The 20,916-nt window shown below is 40.3% G+C and overlaps 1 protein-coding gene across 1 annotated transcript in view; it reads right to left on the reverse strand.

The window, feature by feature from the left end:
• The window catches only part of wnt4 (wingless-type MMTV integration site family, member 4), a 29,526-nt gene extending 17,826 nt beyond the window's left edge, over positions 1–11,700 (reverse strand). The window contains exons 1-2 of the mRNA XM_068017471.1: positions 11,138–11,700; positions 8,039–8,274 (exon numbers count right to left, since the gene is read on the reverse strand). Of these exons, the coding sequence (XP_067873572.1) occupies positions 8,039–8,274; positions 11,138–11,214 (313 nt within the window). The 5' untranslated portion in view covers positions 11,215–11,700. The remainder of the gene's footprint in view (positions 1–8,038; positions 8,275–11,137) is intronic.
• Between the last annotated feature and the right edge of the window lie 9,216 nt (positions 11,701–20,916).

Raw genomic sequence — 20,916 nt, forward strand, 5'->3', positions numbered from 1 at the left:
AAGTTGACCCCCCCCCCCACCCACCTACAGTGAAAATAAATTGCTGGACCTAACATCGAGCAGGGCTATCAGCAGCCATTTACACTTGCTCACGTGTGACATTTGCTCAAGGGGGCAGAGAATGAAACTATCTTCTGAGGTGTTGGTCGCTGCCTCATTTACATTTCTCAGAATGGTATCGAGACTATCATTTTAAGATCGTCACCAAAAGAATGAGGGAGGGCAGTAAATGAAATTTTTACAAATATGGAATGTTTTACAGTGGTGAAATCAGAATCCATAACAGCTTTCAAAAGGAAAATGGATAACTATTTGATAAAGAAAACCTTTAATAAGGGGAAAGAGCATGAGAATGAGACTAAATGAATAGCTCTTTCAGAGACCTGGCACAGATGTGATGGGCCAAATGTCCTCTTCAGTGATGTGATTCTGTGAGTGCTGTAATATAACTAGTTTACAAAATGTTAGTGAAACTGGTTGCTTTTGTCAGTGGATTGTGAGATTCGGGTAACATGACATAGGACCCAATGGTTTTATCGCTGATTTTTTTTTCTACAGAGCCTGAATAGATACAATGTCACATAAGTTCTATGATTGTACAATTAAAAAAAAAAGTGGGAGAGAGCTGTTTACTTTTTGTGTAACATTCAAAATAAAAATTCAATCCTAGGTAGGTTTAATGGAGGATTCTGATTATTTAATTCATCATCAGAGTCACCCAGTATCCTACATCTGAGTCAATGGTGTGATGACAGAACTACAAACTGCAAAATTTAATATCAACATTTTATCAAAAGAAATGTGTACACCCCAATTGAATGCCAAAAATGAACTCACAAGGTGCATAGTTATCTTGGTCTGCCATACCAGGACCTGCCTACTGCAAAAATAGCCCATGCTGTGCTGAAATACAGGATAAACACACCCCTTCCCCTTCATTGTTGCTTTAACATTGGACAGCAGCATTGTCACTAGGATTTCAGTGAAGTGTAACAGTGGGTGTGTGAAATTGTTGTGTTATGTCCACTGGAACTGTGAAAAACAGATTTTATCTCCCCAGACCTATGGGTTGGCTCACCAGGGTGAATAACTGCTAGTAATAGGACAGTAATAGTGAATGTGATGATTTGAGGTGATTAATAAGAGTATCACACAAGGTGGATTGCCTGGAGCGTAAGCTTTGGTACCCATAAAATAAATAAACTGCAAGTTGCTATGTTCTGGAATGCACTGCCTGAAAAGGTGGTGGAAGCAGATTCAATAGTAACTTTCACAAGAGAATTGGATAAAGCGCTTGAAAAGGACTATTTGCAGGACTATGTGGAAACAGCAGGAGAGCGGGATTAATTCGATAGCTCTTTCAAAGAACTGGCATAGGCACGATGGGCTGAATGGCCTCCTTTTGTGTTGTATGATTCATTGATTTATGACTTGTCCCCATGGCCTAATGGGCAAAGGAACCACTTAGTGTGGTACTGACCCATGCAGACCAGGAAAGTCCAGGAAACCTAGTCAGTGTTCAATTAAGGAATAGGGACTAAAATTGATTTCACTGTCCCTTAGAGGGGATGAAAAATCTACTTCTGGTGTTTATCCTTAGATTTTCATTAGGTAAGGGCGGGTAAATGTTGTTGTTACAGATTAGCTGTGATCTAATTGAATGTTGGAGCAGGCTCAAGGGGCTGAATGGCCTACTCCTGTTACTATGTTCCTAGTGACCTCTACTAAAAATGCGCGTGTCCATGTTTGTCAATGACGAATTTGGGTATTGTTTCTATGAACAAACAGCCTGTTTGACACGTATCAATACTGATCTAGAGTACAACATGCAGGAGAGAGCAGAGGATATCTAGATCTGTGGAACCACACCCTGGTAACAAAGCGTTCAGAAGAGAGAAGAACATTAAGAAGTGATACTTTTTTTTATAATACTAGGAAAATTAAATGCACAGAAAAACATTTCCCCAAATGTACTGCCATCACGTACACAATCGAAGTTACATCTGGTATGAATTCGTTTAGTGAAAATATGTGATTAGTGTTTAGTATTGATAGATTTTGTACAATTGTCAGGTAACAACTGAGCTAAATCCCTGAGTTACAGAAGCAGATGGAGCGTATTTGTGTCAAGATGGTTTTTAAAAACAGATATCTATGACTGCCTGAGCTATATTCGCGTTTTAAAATAATGTAAAACGATTTAACCACATGGGGAAAAGGACAGTGATGGAAGAAGTTCCCGAAAACACGCTGGGATGGCTTTGTGAGCTGCGATATTTTCCCTGATGCTCCGTCCGTCAAACCTTGCAAGGTTAAGTAGTGACTGTGGAGGTCGCTCTAATCCACAGAACCCCACTCGGACAGACACATTTCCCACTTCCAACATCTGCTTCTATCTCATTATTAGTCCCAGTATAAAGCTCTATCACACTGACTGTTAGGTCCTTTACACAGGATCTAATTTAACCGATCAAAATTGACAAGGACAAGAGGTAAAGGGACTGTTTGTCTCAGGTCATCTGAGCTTAAAGTGCTAAAAGAATGTTGAGCTCTGTTTAATACCACTCAATAAATTAATGTTTAGGTCATATCTGGGCTTGTTTAGCGCGTTCTGGTCACACTTCATCCAGTTTTAATCTGCAATAAAGGTCAATCAAACTTCACTGTTGATCCAAATTTGGCTCAGGATAAGTTCTGGATTACGCTCTATAAATAGAAGCTCCGAATGCCCCTCCCTACAATTTCTTCACTGTCCAGAAGACACGACCTCTTGTTACAGTTCCACCAGTAGTGTCTGCTGCCTGGCACTTCAGCGAGTGCCCATTCTCCAGTCAAGACTTCTGCGAGGCCTAGATTTTCCGACTGGTGTTATTTTAACATCAGCCTGTATTAAAATGACACCAATAGGGACGGAGGGAGGTGGGGACAGAAAGTGCCATAAAAACTCTGCACGTCAGGCAGCATCTGTGGGGAGAGAAACAGAGTTAACGTTTCAGGTCGATGACCTTTGTCAGAACTTTGGGAAAATCTTGATTTGAGGGTTAGCAGGCCATCTGATTATTGGGATATCACAGCTGAGCTGTGTTTACGTTCATGCTAATACAATTTCAACAGGAGCCACTGGATAATGATTTGTAGAGAGTTTTTTCTTCCTTTGCCCATTTATGCCAAGGTCAAGTTGTAATACTTCAAGGCTGGATTTAATTAGTTATTTTTACATTAATGCAAAGTGGTTTGGGGGTACAGTACTCTCCAAGACGTCATCTCACTTGAATTTGAGTCCCCAAAGTAAAAATCCAGCCCTTTTTCTGCCCCAGCTGAGATCAGCTATCATAGCAGATGCTGTGGATGGAATCTGTGACCATCTTAGTCTATATGGCTCAATTCTATACAGATCAGTATAACTAGATGAAGGGAGCTTGAACTCTTTCATAGCACCTTGATACAGCTGGGTTGGATGCCAGTTGAACTGTGAGAGCAGGCACTACAGGCAGTTCGGCACATGTACACTTGAATACATGAGCGACCTCCATCCACCAGGGTCTGAAGCTGATGAAATGTTCTGTGTTAGTAAAGGCAGACTGTCCTACCATAAATTGTGCTAGTACTAAAGATGTAAATATGGTTCAGGGGATTACCTGGATTATTTTAAATTCTAAATGGGTTTACACCAGTTGCAGTTATACTGCAGGTTATGCGACATGCAGGTGATGTGAAACTATCTCCTCATGATGGCCTCACACTGCTTGTCAAAGTTCAAGTCACACTGATACTGGGATTTCAAACCACAGTTAACTTGTGCTACATAAATAATTGTGCTGCATCAATGTCAAAACTGCAATCTAACTTGCCTATAGTTTATCAAAAATTTTAATAAAAGTCACAAATACAAATTGCTGCCAGTGAGATTTTAACTTACATATTTGAAGTTGTGGGTGGTGTGTGTGGGTGGCATTAATAGTATTATCCCTGGGGCTGATTCTGCACATTTCTGCTCAAGCCGAGCCCTTTGCTAGCCTTGAATTTAATGTAAAATAACATATACCCTATTTCCGTCCCGAGAGTTCAATGTTAAGTTTTTAAAACATGTTCCATGCATGATTTCCACAATCTAATGCCCAATATCTGTATATGTTGTTTGTTTACTTATGCAATTTTTGTACAATATTTATGTACATCTCTATATCTGCTGATCTGGTTAGCCTACTCAAAACCCAGGATTCTACAGTAAATTTGATTTTAGTGTTAATCCAATACATTATATTTTCCTAACCACCTCTTGATTTCTATAATTTCCTTCAGATCCCAAGACCTCGCAACCATGTCTATCTTTGCATTATTTTATGGTCTAATTCACTTGGGATGTTTTAAAGTTCTTACTGGGCATCTGGCCCTGATTTACCTGTACTAGCTTGGTAAATCTATGAAGTATTTCCTTTTATTACTGAGTACAGGAGCACTGTGGTTGTTATTTGACTAGCAATCCAGAAGTCTGGACTAATAATCTGAAAACATGAGTTCAAATCCCCATGGCAGCTAGGGAACTTAAATTCAGTTAATTAAGTAAATCTGGAGTAAAAAGCTAGCATCGGTAATGGTGACCATAAAACAACTGAATTGTCGTTTCAAAGCCCAACTGGTTCACTAATGTCCTTTCTGGAAGGAAATCTGCTGTCCTTTTCGGTCTGATCATGAAACTACAGGATTATTGTTAATTCTTAGTGACTGTGAAAGAACTGGATTGACGTACAAGCCAAACTGGTTCACGAATGTTCTTTAGGGAAGGAAACCTACTATCCTTACCCGGTCTGTCTCCAGACCCACAACAATGTGGTTGACTCTTAACTGCCCTCTGAAATGGCCTTGCAAGCCACTCAGTTGTATCAAAACCACTATGATGCACTTCAGCAGTTCAAGAAGGTGGCTCACCATCATCTGCTCAAGGGCAATTAGGGATGGGCAATAAATGCTGGTTTTGCCAGTGAGACCCACATCCTGTGAATGAATAAATTAATATCAATTTAATTCTGGATGCAATCTTTCTGTTCTTTATAACTGATCTTGATCTCCTGTCTCTTGTTTCAGTGTCATTATCTCATTTAATCAATTTTTGACTTATATTATGCAGTCCTGTCACAAAATGACTATGTGCAACTGTCGCTGCTCTGTGCACATCTGTCCTGGGATTATTGTCATTGCTCTGTGACTGTTCTGTGTGTGACAACAACTTGTATTTATATAGTGTCTTTACTGTAGGGAAACTCCCCAAAGTGCTTCACTGGAGTGTAATAATTTTATTCACATTTATGGAGGATCTTAAAGGAGGAGAAAGAGGTGGAGACACAAAGCGGTTTAGGAAGGGAATTCCAGAGCTTAGGGCCCAGATGGTTGACAGCACAGCTGCTAATGGTGGGGAAAAAGGAGTGCGGGATTCACAAGTCTAGAGTTGGAGTAAGGTGGTGTTATTGAAGCACTATAGGGCTGCAGGAGGTTACAGAAATAGGGAATACCGAGGCCATAGAGGGATTTGGACATGGGAATGGGAACTTTAAAATTGAGACATTGTAGGTCAGTGAGCACAGGGGTGTTAATAAACAGGACCTGGTGTGAGTTAGAATACAGGCAGCTGATTTTTGGATGAGCTCAGGTTTATAGAGGGTAGAAGATATCAAATGTATAGATGAAGGTTGCAGCAGGAAATAAGTTGTGGCAGAGGTATAGACAGGAGCTGTTACAGAGATTGAAGTAACTGTCTTTGTGAGGGGGCCTTCTTTTTTGTGACCTTACCAAGAATATTGTCACTGCTGTGGGTGAATGTCCTGGGATTTCTGTCATTGCTGTGTGTATGATTGTCCTGGGATTACTGTTCCTATTCAGTACGTGACTGTTTTGGGATTACCATAGCTGTCCAGATATCACTGTCACTGATCCATCTGTGGCACCACTGAGATTACTGTCTGCTCAATATGTCTGTTATTCCTAGTACTATTTCCTCTATTTGTACATCTCAACTGTATTAATCCTATGCATTTTATTTGCCAATGTGTAAATTACTATGGATAAAAATAAACACTGAGAAATGTGAAATAAAAACAAGATGCTGGAAACACATGGCAGATGGGTCAGGATTTGAAATAGAAAGACGGGGGTAGAACTTTCATGTTCAGTGGAGGCTGGGGATGGGTAAACCAGATAGCAGACTGGTCACCTGTTACACACTCCATCAAGATTCCTTCCATCGGTTTCAATCGCAATGAAAACCATGCGGGCTGTATAACAAATGGCCAATCCATTTTCACCTGTTCTACACCCCCATGGCAGTTGATTGTTCTGCCCAGGATTTCTGTCTTATTTCTTGAATTATTATGTCACTATATTTTAGAGTTAGGAGCTGTGCCATTATCACATCTTTATTTTTCTTCTCCCCTGCTCTCCTGAATTTGTTGACTCTTTGGGCCTGGAAGTCCTCTGACATTTCCACGTTGGCCATTATTGATGTGTGAGCTCTAATAATCAGCAGCCAGCTGACCACAAAGAGCATCACTTCCTAGCCTAATCTTGCCCTCATCTAATGTTCACAGTCCACAGCGAGGGTTGCTGGATAGTCATAAGTAGTGAACCCTGGCCAATTGTTTCTCCCTTAAATGATGGGTGCTGGCTGTGACCTGGGATCAAACCTGAGGCCTTCTTCATCTTTAAGGCTCAACTATTCACTGGATAAACTCACTGACCTATTAGGGAAGCTCTCTAATTGGTGTTACCCTGAGATTATATATGATCAGTGCATAATCCTTCCCAGTATACTGTCATTTCTCATCCACATCTGTGTGTCATACATCTCTGGATTATAATCCTTATCTGACCTTGCTATTCCAGATTCACATTTTATCTCGTGATTGCTTTCACTGATCTACACTTCCTAGTTCTGGATTATAAAAACAATAAACCCACTCTAGGTTTCACTATTGGTTATCCAGGTCTTTCAGTGATCTATTTCTGCTTTATCTCAGGTCTGTCATTGTTTTGTGTTCTATTTCAGAAATCCACAGTGCAAAACACCTCCATGGTTGAAAAGAGTAGGGGAGAAGACAAGTTAACACAAGGAGCAGTGATTCCAAGCTTGGGTTTTAAACCCAGTAGATGGTAGCAGGGAAGACTGAGGGAGGTAGAGTGTTCCACAGTTTTGAAGTCTTGGGAAATAATGAGTTAGAGTAGGAGATACTGTAATGAATCGTGATTCCAATATGGTGAAGACGATAACATATTTGCAGTTTAGGAGCAACAAGAGAAGAAAGCCAAGGTGGTGTTGATAAAGTAGAGAGAGAGGCAAGGGATCTATCATTGTGGTTTAGCCTTTATTGGTTTTCCAATAATTAATTCCTCTTTCCGGAGATAGAGGAGCACAGTGTATCCCAACCCTCCTGCTGTTCTATCCAGGGATTGCTATCACAAATGTGTATTTACAACTATCCTTTCAATCTTTGTATCAATATCTTTAATCTGTGAGTAATCATTGCTCCTGGTCTTGGTATCTTGTGTGTTCTCATCTGTTGGATTATTATCCCTGATCTGTGTATATTAAATCCCAAGATTACAATGACAGATCTATGCCTTGTGTAGTAATTATGAGTTCTTTTAAATGCAAGTTCTCTTCTTTCTTATCTTTAACTTGTGTGCCTTCAGCCTGTGACAACTATCCTTCAATTCTCTTACCACATTCCTGGATTATATGACAACATAATTTTTAGAAGCAAGAAAAGATCATTAAAGACAGCAAGTCTGTCCCTTTTTCATAGATCAGTGTATCTACCTCCTCCCCCTTAACACATGTCTGTCTCTCTCTCTCTCTCCATTTACTTGTTTCTTGAATCCAAAACTGTCAGTTTCTGCAATTTAATTTAGCCACTTCTGTCACTGCTTTAATTGTGCATGCCATTGATCCTTACACTATTCCTGATTCATGTCCTGGAGTTGTTGCCCCTGATCTGTGTACCTTGTGTGCTGTAACCCGGGATTATTGGTCTCGGTCTCTGTGTACCTTGTGTGACTACTTTGCCGAATACAGGCAGTGTGTCGACAGTGGAGCAGTTCCAGCGGCGGTTTCTGAACTGATGCTGACACTCTTCTATCGCCAGCTCCGCTCCTCTCCGCACCGAGTCCATAACCTCCACATTCCGCTTGCAGATCTGGATTTGTCGGTTAATCAAACCCTTCAACCTCTCGCACGTTTCCTCATCTTGAATGCTGGCGATTGACGATAGCTTGGCCAGATACCTGTTAAAACAGCCAGAAGGCAAAGGGTTAGCAGAACCCAACAGAACGCAGCGATCCGCCAGTGTAAAACAATAGGGGATGTGGCAGTTTAAAATAACTGGAGGTCTCACTGCAGTGTAACAAAGTGCATCTGCCACATTTCAAAACGGGGGATCTACCAGAGTATGAAATAGGGGATCGAACTCAGTGTAAAATAGAAATCTATTGCAATATAACCCAGATATCATATCTTCAGAACCCGAAAGACATTCCCTGGGGCAGTGCCAAAAAATGTCTTAACTATCTGTTTTGTCTGGAGACTTCCTTGTTGTTTAAATTTTTACACTCAAATGTTTGTAATCACAGAAGGTCAACACACGACGGAGATTCTAACCAAAAAGAAAATTCAGAACGAAAGTTGTTTGTAAATTTCAACTTTCTAAATTCACTCTTTACTTCAGTAAAACTGGAACTAAGGAGTCTGAGCGACGATAAGCTCGTGACAACTGTAAAAGAGGACCGGAGAATGAAGACACATCAAACCAAATATTCGACAAACTCAGTCTTTTATACATAATCTTTAATAATCGTAATATTTTTATTAATTAATTTGTAATATTTTATGCAGGTTTTGATAGGAGGAGCATTTTAGCTCGGTGATTAGAAGTTTTGAAAAAGTTTCGCACTGCACCTATTCCCGTCACCGTATTTGAAACGGATGCACCCAAAATTGTGCGTATGTTTGGGGGAGGGTTGTAGAAACAATTACGTTTTAATTTTTTTTGGGGGGGGGCACAATAATTATTTACTATCTGAATTCTTGGGAAAAATGACCAGAAAATTTATGGTGAAAATTGTGTAAGTCACAGATTGTTATGTACCATATATATTTCACACAATTCTAAAACATGAAATGTTATTGGTTTGAGGATTGTTTCTTTCTGCATTAATGTATGTTATTGAATCGATCCGAAGATTCCAGTTGCTCCGCCACTAGATATCTAGATTTCTTAAAAATTCTTATTATTCTTAAACTAATCTACATAAAAGAGACATTATTCAGCCCGAAAATGTGAAAAAGGGAAAAACTCAACAAAAAAGTTGCAAAATCGTCTGATCCCCACTTTGTAATTGTAAGTTTATGGGGAGTTATCCTAAGTTTCACGTTGGGAAATGGACCTGCGGTGAATTATGAACACCCACCACTTGCCTTGCGGTCAATGAGTTCTCTCTCCATATACCAGCATGAAGCCTGCCAGGTCAGTCAATATAGTTTTGGTTGGGTAACAATGTAGATTCCTGTAAACCAGAACACTTCGGGTTTCACAGATTTCTCAAATTCTAAACGTTATTGGAAATGAACACACTTCCTTATCTGCAGAGTTCAAAGTTGTAACAAAAAAAATCATTTTTTTTGTAATTAAAGGGTTAAGGTTATCTGGATTTTCCTTTCTGTAGTTTGGTACACCTTTATTTAACCTTATAAAACCCCCGCCCCTCGAATAACTTGATCATCGCAGGCTGTCCTGCCTACTGTCTTTCGGATAGGGTCGTCCACAGTAATAACAATCAGACTGGCGAGGTATCTGTTGTTTGGGCGGTTCACAGCACTATGACAGTATACGAGACTGTTGTTGTGCAGAGCTGACCTTCAGCTCCCCTAAACAGCTCCCCCTTCTTCGATTTGCCCAGTGTCGTTTGGAAAACAAATACTTTCTTTAATCAGACATGGGAAATAGACAGATCCACCTCTCTCACACTATCTCTTTCACTCGTTCTCACGTTTTCGCTGTCGCGGATATAGGACGAAATATATGTTTCCCAACAGAGGACAGGACAACGATTTAATTCCGCCGCTCCATAAATCACATGAAATGCTAATTGTGTGGAACCAACATCCACACCCTTGGAATTACTTTGTTTTTTTAAAGCACCACGTGCTAGTAATTTAAATACGCGGTAATTCATGATACAAGTAATAAAAAAAATTATAAATCCACCCATTACAGCCACCTCTGTTATACATGGGTCTGGTTATAAGCATTTTTTTGTTTAAAGGAGTTGAAGAATTGAAGAATCACTGACATTTCAAACAGACTGGACATTATCACAATGCCGGGTGAGGCTATATTCCAGGTACCATCAGGCTATTATTCTATTCTATCAACATTTTATGCACGACTGACACAATTTGACTCGTTTCTTTCTTCACACTAAAATTATTGGAATAAAGCAGCCTGGGGGGAATCCCACAATTTAAATAACACGCCTGTCATCTGCCGGTACCTTCGCCCTCAGTATGAATGAAAAATGAGGATTAATTGAAAGCACGTATCTGCAGAAGTCTAGAACAGGTCTGTACAAGTCTATTTTTTCTCTGTCTCACTCAGATCACCCTACCTAACTAATCAAAAATTAATGAATTGAAATAAATTAATAAGATTGGCATCCTCTACCCCAAGGGACATTGATTGTTGGCAGAGTGGTGTAAGTTTTTATAAAAACTTCAAAATGTTATAAATTAAATGCAACTTCACTATATTATCAATAAAACAAGGATCGATTTTAAATTTCCAAATACGTTTAATGTTTTAAAAGGGTGGTATTGTTTTATTGGGAACTCTTTCACAGCCTGAATGTCAACAGGGTGGGAGTCAAGGGTTAGAAAACACTCATCCAGATGGATCTGAAGATCTTTAAAAAAAATCACCAAAACAAAACAGGGAAACAAAATGTGACTTTTTTTAGCGAGAGAATGAAACTTGAATCCCTCCCTCCCCACCCCCACCTCATGCATTCTGTTTGTTGCACCAGCTCACCTTCAGATGAGAGAATTAGAACTTTGCAATAATAATAATATAAAGTCATAATTATCAACACTTACAGCCAGTTACTAGCATTTGCTGAAAACAGAGCCAAGATCAGGACGAGAAGCGAACGCAATAAGCAGACTGGAGTCATCACGAAGAAACTTCAGCAACCTAAAATCCAGGCAAAAATATTTGTTCCCTTAATTGCAGATGTTTTTTTTTAAATGTGTTTCAGATTTTTCTCCTTATAAAATCACAAAGTGCAACAAGTCTTTTTAGTTTTCCAGGTTGTTTGTTACAGGTTAAAAAAAATCTTCGCCCAAAGAAAGATCCACTCAATTTCTTTAAAAAAAGTTATAATCAAGGATGTCGCCAATATATATATATAAATATATACGGACGAAGAGATCGCTTTTAAGTGCTTTTTGAGTGTGCTTATAAGTGAATTCTGGTGAAATAACACAAGCCTTCCACGGTCGAGGGGATGTGATGTGGGTTTAGCGGAGGTTCGGTGGAGCTCTAGCCGGGTCCAGGCGAGCTCTGGTTGGGTTGCAGAGGCAGGAGGTAACGCTGCGAGTCCCGGTGCGGTGTCGAAGGCTTGTATCCGTGGGATGTTGCGCCGAGGCTGGGTGAGCAGGAGAATGCGAAGAGCCGAGGCGAGCCCCGCTCGGATCCCTGATCGGGCACAGAGCCCCCCCGGGGGCGGGCTAGGCAGCACAGGGTTGGACCGGCCACCGTGTCAATCAGCGCCACAGGCTGCTTCCATTCGCCGCTGTGTGTGGTGTATAGGGGCGCTGATGAGTCACTGATACACTGACAGGAGCACCATCTGACAGCGAATACACTAGATCTGGACAGAAAAGCACTGAAACAACCGGTAGAGGGAGAGAAGTTTCTCACCCTTTCGAGCAAGTATTTTTCCTTTTTCGACTTTTTTTTTAAACCGACCAAAACGTAGTCTTATCAAAACGAATTGTCCTTTTCCCTTCTACATTGTCTCGGTGGCAGGTGATTGCTCGTGTTGTTTTACGGTCACACGGACACAGCATCCCTTGAGTACATCAGCCAATTAGCCACACTTCATGTGCAGGATTAGAAAGTGAACGTGGGCAGCCTGTTTACTGTGGAGCGTATCAGAGCCAAGCCCGAACCTGTTCTCACCCAACGTTCACACTTTCCAACATGGATCATCAAATAGCGACTGGGGCAGGAACAATGGCTCATTTTCCTGCTCCCAAGCCCGGGAACACTGAGGCCATTTGTAGCACTCCAGTTGCCTCCCTGACTGAGATCAGCTCATACAGGACAGACTGGAGCACGAAAACCTACTCATCTTTTCAAACTGAAACTATTAAGTACTTCCCCTTCCTCTTGCTAGCCTTCAGAGGGACAGCAGATCATGAATCTTTATTGAAGCAGTTTTTCCTTTAGCAGACAATCAGATGAATAGCATTATGAAGGAAATGTGTCCCATGTGTAACAAAATCTTGTTCTTTATAAATAGGTTTATGATATAATTACACATGGCGCATAGAGGGAATCTTCTCCCAAGGTTAGTACTGATGGCAATAATGAGTGAAGATGAGGATGGAATCATATGACATAGTGATGCATCAAAATCCCTACAGTGGATGACTGAAGTTTCTGGTCTGAGACTGGTCACAATCAACACTGAAGAAAGTAATGTGGTCACCTAAATTAGGCTCAACAAGCATCCAGGCTGGTGTGTTCACAGGCATTGATAAAAATTGCTCTTATCTCCTGACAGCCAGATGTCCCAAGCCACAAAAGGATCAATCATGAAGGAGTGCAAGGCCAACTGAGCCCCAACATTTTGAAAAGGCAGTTCATAGGGGAAGGGAGAGGAAGAGCTAACAATTTGCTTTTCAATCTGTTTATAAGCACCATTGTGACAAAAAAAATTGCATGGCGACGCCACGTCATCATAATCACTGTGCCACATCAATTCACACATACTTTTTAAGATTTAAGCTACTAAAGGAACTAGAGCACTGTGGTTTCACCTCTGGAACCTTGTTCCCACCCAACCCAGACTTAGAGATGAACAAGTCTCCACTCTTAAGAATTCTGGGTGAAAGGTGTTTAATGTGTAAGGTGCTATTCAATCCAAATTCCTTGTTAAACGTCTGTGTACAGTACCAACTTACTTATAATTCAGCATATGTTAGCATTAAATTAATCTTAAAGATACCATAAGGATAGCTGGCATGGAAAATGGAAATGGCACACTGATTCAACAGCAGATGCTGTCCTGAAATTACATTTAAGACACATTGGTTTCATGAAATAGAGAGAGTTTTACTATAGATCTAACATGCTCTATCTGACTCGAGTAGAGTTCTGAAAGTCAATGATAGGCAAGAGTGGACAAATATTCCATTCTTTCACTTTAATACTACAAATTGCTCTTTTTAAAAAAAGTAATTATCTGCTAAAAGATCTTTGAAAAATGTACTGTTATACTTAGAGCTGGAACCTTTCATCCTACACCGATTGCTTTACAGTGCAGCCAATTCCTGGAATTGAGCTCCACTTGCGAAACTCCTCAAAATGAATGATAGAGCTCCTTTAAGATGCAGTTCCTGTTTGGCCTTACACGTAGGTGGGATTCCGTTTTTTTGTGTGAGCATCTGAAAGTTTCAAAATGAACACATATGATGGGATGCAAAATGTACAGTATTGCTGTCGTATTAATTGATCATTTGGCAATATTGAGCTGATGCTATCAGACTATGCTGACAGTAAATAGGAGGAATGTGGTCTCAAGGAGCATATTAATCAAATAGAATAGTGTTTGGATATTGTTGAAAGCTGAGGTATTTACTGTATTCATTAAAAACAAAAATGGGCCCAGGTTCAAATCCAGCCCAAAATGATGAGCTGAAAGTTTCCTTTGTCTGTTAGCTGTCAAGGTCTTATGTGTAATGAATTTGAGTAGGTTCAGTCCACATCCCAGTGGGTCCATCCACCCATCGTGTTCTGCCTTAGGGCAGGTCCTAATTTAAGTCTCATACATAAGCTTCTTGAGCCACTTACCAGGGAAGAGTGGCTGAGAAGGTTTCCTTTTGCTTTCCTCATTGTTTTTATCTTCGGAATACCTTATCCTAGGTGGTCTGCAACTGAGGTATTTTACTATTGGGAGTGGGACAGCTGCACTCATCATACACAAGTACCCCCACTGGATGTCAACCAAGTATTCAGAGCCGCTGCTCCAGTCTCCACTTGCTTGGGCTGGCTGGAGTAGGTTTAAACCCAACCCTCCTGACTTGGAGGTAGGAACGCTACCACTGAGCCAAAGGCTCACTCCTTCGAGTGGGAATGGGGTCCACAAAACTGCCCCCCATTTGGGACTAATTTGGAAAACTCACTCATTCAAATGATAGGATGGTTGGTTTGGGAAAAGGGAAATTACCACACTGGTGCTGTGGCATGCACTCTTCTGAGGTTTGGGCTGAGGAACATTGGTGGGCCAGAGTGGCGGGAGTTTTACTCTGTAACTAACCATGGTATAACAACAACAATTCATCTTTAATGTAGTAAAATGTCCCAAGGAGTTTCACAGTAACTTTATCAATTTGATAGCGAGCCACATGTTATAACTAACCGTGCTATGTCTAAAATAAAACCAGGAAGTGCTGTAAATACTCAGCAGGTCAGGCGGCATCTTTGGAGAGAGAACCAGAGTTACCTTTACATGTCAACAACCTTTTGTCAGAACTGGAAAAAGATAGAGATGTAACAGTTTTTAAGCAAGTATAGAGGCACTGAAAGGAGTGGGGAGAGGGGAGGAAAGAACAAAATAGAAGGTCTGTGATAGGGTGGAAAGCAGAAGTGATTAAATGACAAAAGGGATTAAATGACAAAAGGGATGATGGTGCAAGGCAAAAGTGGTGGTAATGGGACAAGTAAAGAAACAAGGTGCTATAACTAACCATACTATATTTGACTTAGGAGTGCCTGAAATTAGAATGTGTTCCATTCCCAGCAGTAACATTCCTCACAGTTGTGGAATGAAAAATATCATAAAATCTAATTTTATAGTGAAATGACTCTCGAACATGAGTCTTGAATCATTAGGACCAGATGAATAGTGGGCATTAAACACGGCAGATTGTAGGAGCAAGAGTAATGGGAGTAGTGTGGGCTAAAGTATGAACTAGAAAAAAGTGCTGTAACTTTAGCAAAAATATTAAAAATACACAAAATGTAGGAAGGCCACAAGAATGTATTGTATGGGAATTGAAAACCTCAGGCTGGTCTAATAGGGGAAATGTTCTGAGGTAGTTGGGTAAGATATACTTGGGGTGAAATACCTCCTGCTGATACAAGTTTAGCTACTTTAACAGTACTGTAAGCCTATTTATTTTCAATGGGTTAAGAACTGCATCGGAATATTGACAGGAATTTAACACAAATGCATTAATTATTATGCTAAAAATAAATAGTACGCAGGAAATTAAACTTATAATCATATTTTTGACATTAGCGTTGGTCTAATGACGTTGCTGACATTGGTCTGCTTTAGGGCAGCATTTTGCGATGAGGACATGGCTATTTAGAATTGAATTTTCTTGCTATTTTTTGTCATAGTGGAATTGAATACAGTGCTTTGTAAATATATTTTTGATGACTTTATCTCTGTTTAAATAACTTGGTGAGGACACTCATGCAATTTGACTGAATTAAAAGATGAAAGGTTACTCCCAGACATTAGCCTTTCTCTTTCAGACACTCATTGAGTGGCTGATCAGTTCCAGCATTTTCTATTTCAGATTAACAGCATTTGTAATTCTACTTTTTAACCCTTGTAAGATGAATTTGCCATTTCTAGCTTGCCAACCTTTACTATATCACCTTTACATCTCAATAATCCAAATTGTTTTTTATATTTGTTCATGGGATGCAGATATCGCTGGCTAGGCCAGCATTTGTTGCCCATCCCTAAATTGCCCTTGAACTGAGTAGCTTGCTAGTCCATTTCAGAGAGCATTTAAGAGTCAACCACATTGCTGTGGGTCTGGAGTCACATGTAGGCCAGACCAGGTAAGGACAGCAGATTTCCTTTCGTAAAGGAATACAAGACAGCATTAAAGGACATTAGTGAACCAGAAGGATTTTTACAACAATCGACAATGGTTTCATGGTCACCATTAGACTAGCTTTTTTAAATTCCAGATTTTTAAAATTAATTGAATTCAAATTTCACCATCCTCCATGGTGGGATTTGAACACATGTCCCCAGAGCATTAGCCTGGGTCTCAGAATTACTAGTCCAGTGACATTACCACTACTCCACAGCCTCTCCTGTAATAGCTTACAAACAGAAAATAAAACAGATAAACAATAGGAGATATCAATGCTACATTGTTGTCAAGGAATAACAGCACAGGCATTGTCTTGTGTGTTATTATACAATGACTTTGTATTAAATTCTTTTGCTGTTTTAACTGTGATGTTAACCTTTTATGCAGCATGCTATTTTCTATCCACTATTTTACTGGAACCATTAATCTAGCAAAAATAAATTAATTTCTCCATTAAAACAATGGAATGATAATACAATACAGCATAGTTTGCAGGTTAATACATTGTGGTTGTTCTCTCTTACGTGAGATGCCTTGGGGGCACAGTACAAATAGAAGGTGTTACTGAAAGATAAGAGTTTGAGCAGAAGGCTGATTTTAAAAAAAATCTGGGTACTTGTACAAATGATAACTCTACATATTTCATGGCTACCTTTACCTTGTTCGTACCTCCCAGGCTCAAGGTGGGAGTGCAGATGAGTGATGACCTTTTGGTCCACTATAAGACATCATACTTTTCATGGAGAAACCAGTCAGCTCTTTACTAGAAACCACTTTCCAAGTTTCATTTATCTTAATCTTTTGTGCTGTCCTTTCCCATTCCCCAATCTGAGGAAGTGCAGGGCTCCTGTTATCACTTTATAAAGAACTGGCTCGGCACCCATATTAATCAAATCCACAGACACTGAAAAGCAATTGATTTACTACCTAGTACTGGGCCACATGCCAAATGCAGTGTGGTAAAGAGGAAAAAAATCTTAATTTTAAACAGTTAAATTAACAATAAAGCAGATAATCTCCATTTCACAAAGTTCTATTTAACTCTACATTTCGGAGCAATTTAGCAATTTAGTTCCAATGGGAAGGTTTTCATATATAACTATACATATGTCACTCACAGGAAAAGGGATGTTTGTCCATTAACTGATTATACTTCTGAAAGATAGGGATTTAGAATATTACAGTGAAATCCTTTTAAATACAATAACACATCACACCAGGAAACCTTGTAGTTGGCACTCCAGATGGCTCTGCTTTATGGCTATGATAGTGTGTAGCTGAGCCATAAAGACCAAGAAATTTCCAAATTCACATTAGCTGATCTAGGCAGGATAGTGGAACAGGAAGAGCTGCCTCAATTGAGGCCAGTGCTCCATGTTAAATAGGTGAAAATAGGCCAAGATTTCTGCTGCTGATTGCTATCCAACAATCCCTACTGGAGTGTGCATATATAGAAGTTGGGTGGGACAAGTTCAGACTTTGCTGTGTTATCTTTCATGTCAATCAAAGTCACCATGGCATTCAACTTCAGTGCCACTGGCTGCTTTCAGGTAGAATTGGGGGATATTTGCAACATTGGCCAATTGGCAACCTGCATCAAGCAAGTAACCAGCATATTCTTTATATGTGCTGCTCAGTTCATATTGTTTCCTTTGGACCTAGCATGCCAATATGATAATACTGTCACTTAGTGTCTTAGCTCACACATGAAGAATGCTTCTTCAACAAGGTACTGAAGGTCATTTGGCATATTCCTGAAATCATATGCAGCAAGGATTAACATTTTCAGGAGAGGAGAGCTGGAAGGGATAAGGAAGCCTCCTTATCTACTTAGATTATCATTTAACAGGGATAGCTATACAAGTCTAGAAAATGATGATGGATTTTTTTTAGTTGAAGGGGGAAGACCTATGTTGCAGTGGTTAAAAATAATGAAGTCAGCCACCGAGAAGTTATTGGTGGCATTTTGGAAGCCTGTTTTCAAGAGGAAGAGAAGACTAAGGAGAGTTTCACAGTAGGTCTTGGGGAGAATAAGGCAAAGTAGGAAATGCTCTTGGTTTCATTGCAATAAGGATGCAGACAGGAAGGAGTAATAGCATGTAGGCTAGAATAGTTAGCGCTTAGTAGGAGCAAATAAGGAAAGATCAGAGGAGCAATAACCTAGGATTACTGATAATGTAGAGAGATCAGACAGGCTGTGATAGAGACGATTGGTTAATAAGTATAGGATGGGAGTATTCTCATAGGTTAATTTTGTAAATAATGTTTATGGTTTGATACTTTTTTAATGGATTTGTTACCTACTAATTCTTCTCTTGTTTTTCTTTCCTCCTGCTTTCCGCAGGCCTCTTGCCAAGTTGCTCCAAAGTCTGCCACTGGATGCTGTGTAGCAATGACCTGCTGAGATCGCTTCCTCTGATCTCTCCCCTCCCTGTATGGAGTCTACTCATCGCTCCTTCCACAAAGGTATAGTAGTCTACAGCAACCCTGGAAAATGTGGCATCAAACTTGCAGACCACTATTCTACAGTGCAACTTATTAACTCTCTGATGCACGGTGCTGCAGTTTAAAGTTAAGCATGTCAAATTAAAATAAGAATTGTAGGCAATTTTTTGAATGAGAGGGTGATAGAAATGTGGAGCAAAATACCAGCAGGGATGGTGGAGTGGTAAATCATGGTGGGTTTTAGAAAATGGACTCCTATCAGTAAAGAATATTCAAGGCTAGATTCACAATAAGTAACCTGATATGTTGTTTAGGAAGCATAGAACCATAGAAAAATTACGACACAGAAGGAGACCATTCAGCCCGTCATGTCTGTGCTGGCCGAAAAAACTAGCTGCCCAATCTAATCCCACCTTCCAGCACCTGGTCCATAGCCTTGCCAGTTACACCACTTCAGGTGCATGTCTAGGTACCCCTTAAACGAATTGAGGGTTTCCACCTCCACCACCATTCCTGGCAGTGAATTCCAGACACCCACCACCCTCTGGGTGAAAAAGCTTCTCCTCATGTCCCCTCTAATCCTTCTACCAATCACCTTAAATCTGTGCCCCCTGGTAATTGACCTCTCCGCTAGGGGAAACAGGTCCTTCCCGTCTACTCTATCTAGGCCCCTCATAATTTTTTACGCCTCAATTAAGTCACCCCTCAGTCTCCTCTGTTCTAAGGAAAACTACCCTATCCTATCCAGTCTTTCCTCATAGCTGCAACTTTTGAGCCCTGGCAACATTCTTGTAAATCTCCTCTGTTCTCTCTCCAGAACAATTATGTCCTTTCTGTAATGTGGTGACCAGAACTGTATGCAATACTCCAACTGTGGCCTAATCAGTGTTTTATGCAGTTCCAGCATTACATCCTTGCTTTTGTATTCTATACCTCGGCCAATAAAGGAAAGCATTCCATATGCCTTCTTCATCACTCTATCTATCTGTCCTGCCATCTTCAGGGACCTGTGGACATTCACTTCTTCAACCCCTCTCAATATCCCTCCCATTTATTGTGTATTCCTTTGCTTTATTTGCCCTCCCCAAATGCATTACCTCACACTTATCTGGATTGAATTCTATTTGCCACTTTCCTGCCACTCAACCAAACCATTGATATCATTCAGGAATCTACAGCTATCCTCTTCACTATCAACTACACGGACAATTTTTGCATCATTAGCAAATTTCCCAATCATGCCTCCCACATTTAAGTCCAAATCATTAATATATATCACAAACAGCAAGGGACCCAACACTGAGCCCTGTGGAACGCCATTGGAAACAGCTTTCCATTCACAAAGACATCCATTGACTACTCCCCTTTGTTTCCTGTCCCTGATCCAATTCTGGTTCCAACCTGCCACATTCCCCTGTATCCCATGGGCTTTCATTTTACTGACCAGTCTGCCATGTGGGACCTTGTCAAATGCCTTACTAAAATCCATGTAGATCACATCCACTGCACTACCCTCATCAATCCTTCTTGTTACTTCCTCAAAAAACTCAATTAAGTTAGTAAGACATGACCTTTCCTTCATGCCGACTATCCCTGATTAATCTGTGCCTTTCTAAGTGGCAGTTTATCCTGTCCCTCAGAATAGATTCTAACAATTTACCCACCACCGAGGTCAGACTGACCGGCCTATAATTATTTGGTCCCTCGCACCCTTTTTAAACAATGGTACGTTTGCAGATCTCCAATCGTCTGGTACCTCTCTTGTATCTAGTGAGGATTTGAAGATGATCCTCAGCACATCCACTATTTCCTCCCTAGCTTCCTTTAACAACCTGGGATGCAATCCATCCAGCCCTGGCGATTTATCCACTTTCAAGGATGTAAGACCCTCTAGTACTTCCTCTCTCAATAAGCTTATCATATCTAATATTTCACACTCCTCTTTAACTACAATGTCTACATCAACCCTCTCCTTTGTGAAGACAGAGACAAAAAACTTATTTAGAACCCTTCCCACATCTTCTGCATCGACGCATAAGTTTCCTTGTACACCTCTGATAGGTCCTACCCTTTCCTCAGTTATCCTCTTGCTCTTAATGTACCAATAAAACATCTTTGGGTTTTCCTTGATTTTACCTGCCAATAATTCTTTATGTCCTCGCTTTGCTTTTCTAATTTCCTTTTTTACTTTACCCCTGCACTTTCTATACTCCTCTAGGCTTTCTAAAGTATTAAGCTTTTTGTGATCATCATAAGCTTTCTTTTTCTGCTTTAACTTACCCTGTAAGCTTCTAGATAACCAG

Source organism: Heterodontus francisci, chromosome 37, assembly GCF_036365525.1.
Source record: "Heterodontus francisci isolate sHetFra1 chromosome 37, sHetFra1.hap1, whole genome shotgun sequence".
Lineage (NCBI taxonomy): Eukaryota > Metazoa > Chordata > Chondrichthyes > Heterodontiformes > Heterodontidae > Heterodontus > Heterodontus francisci.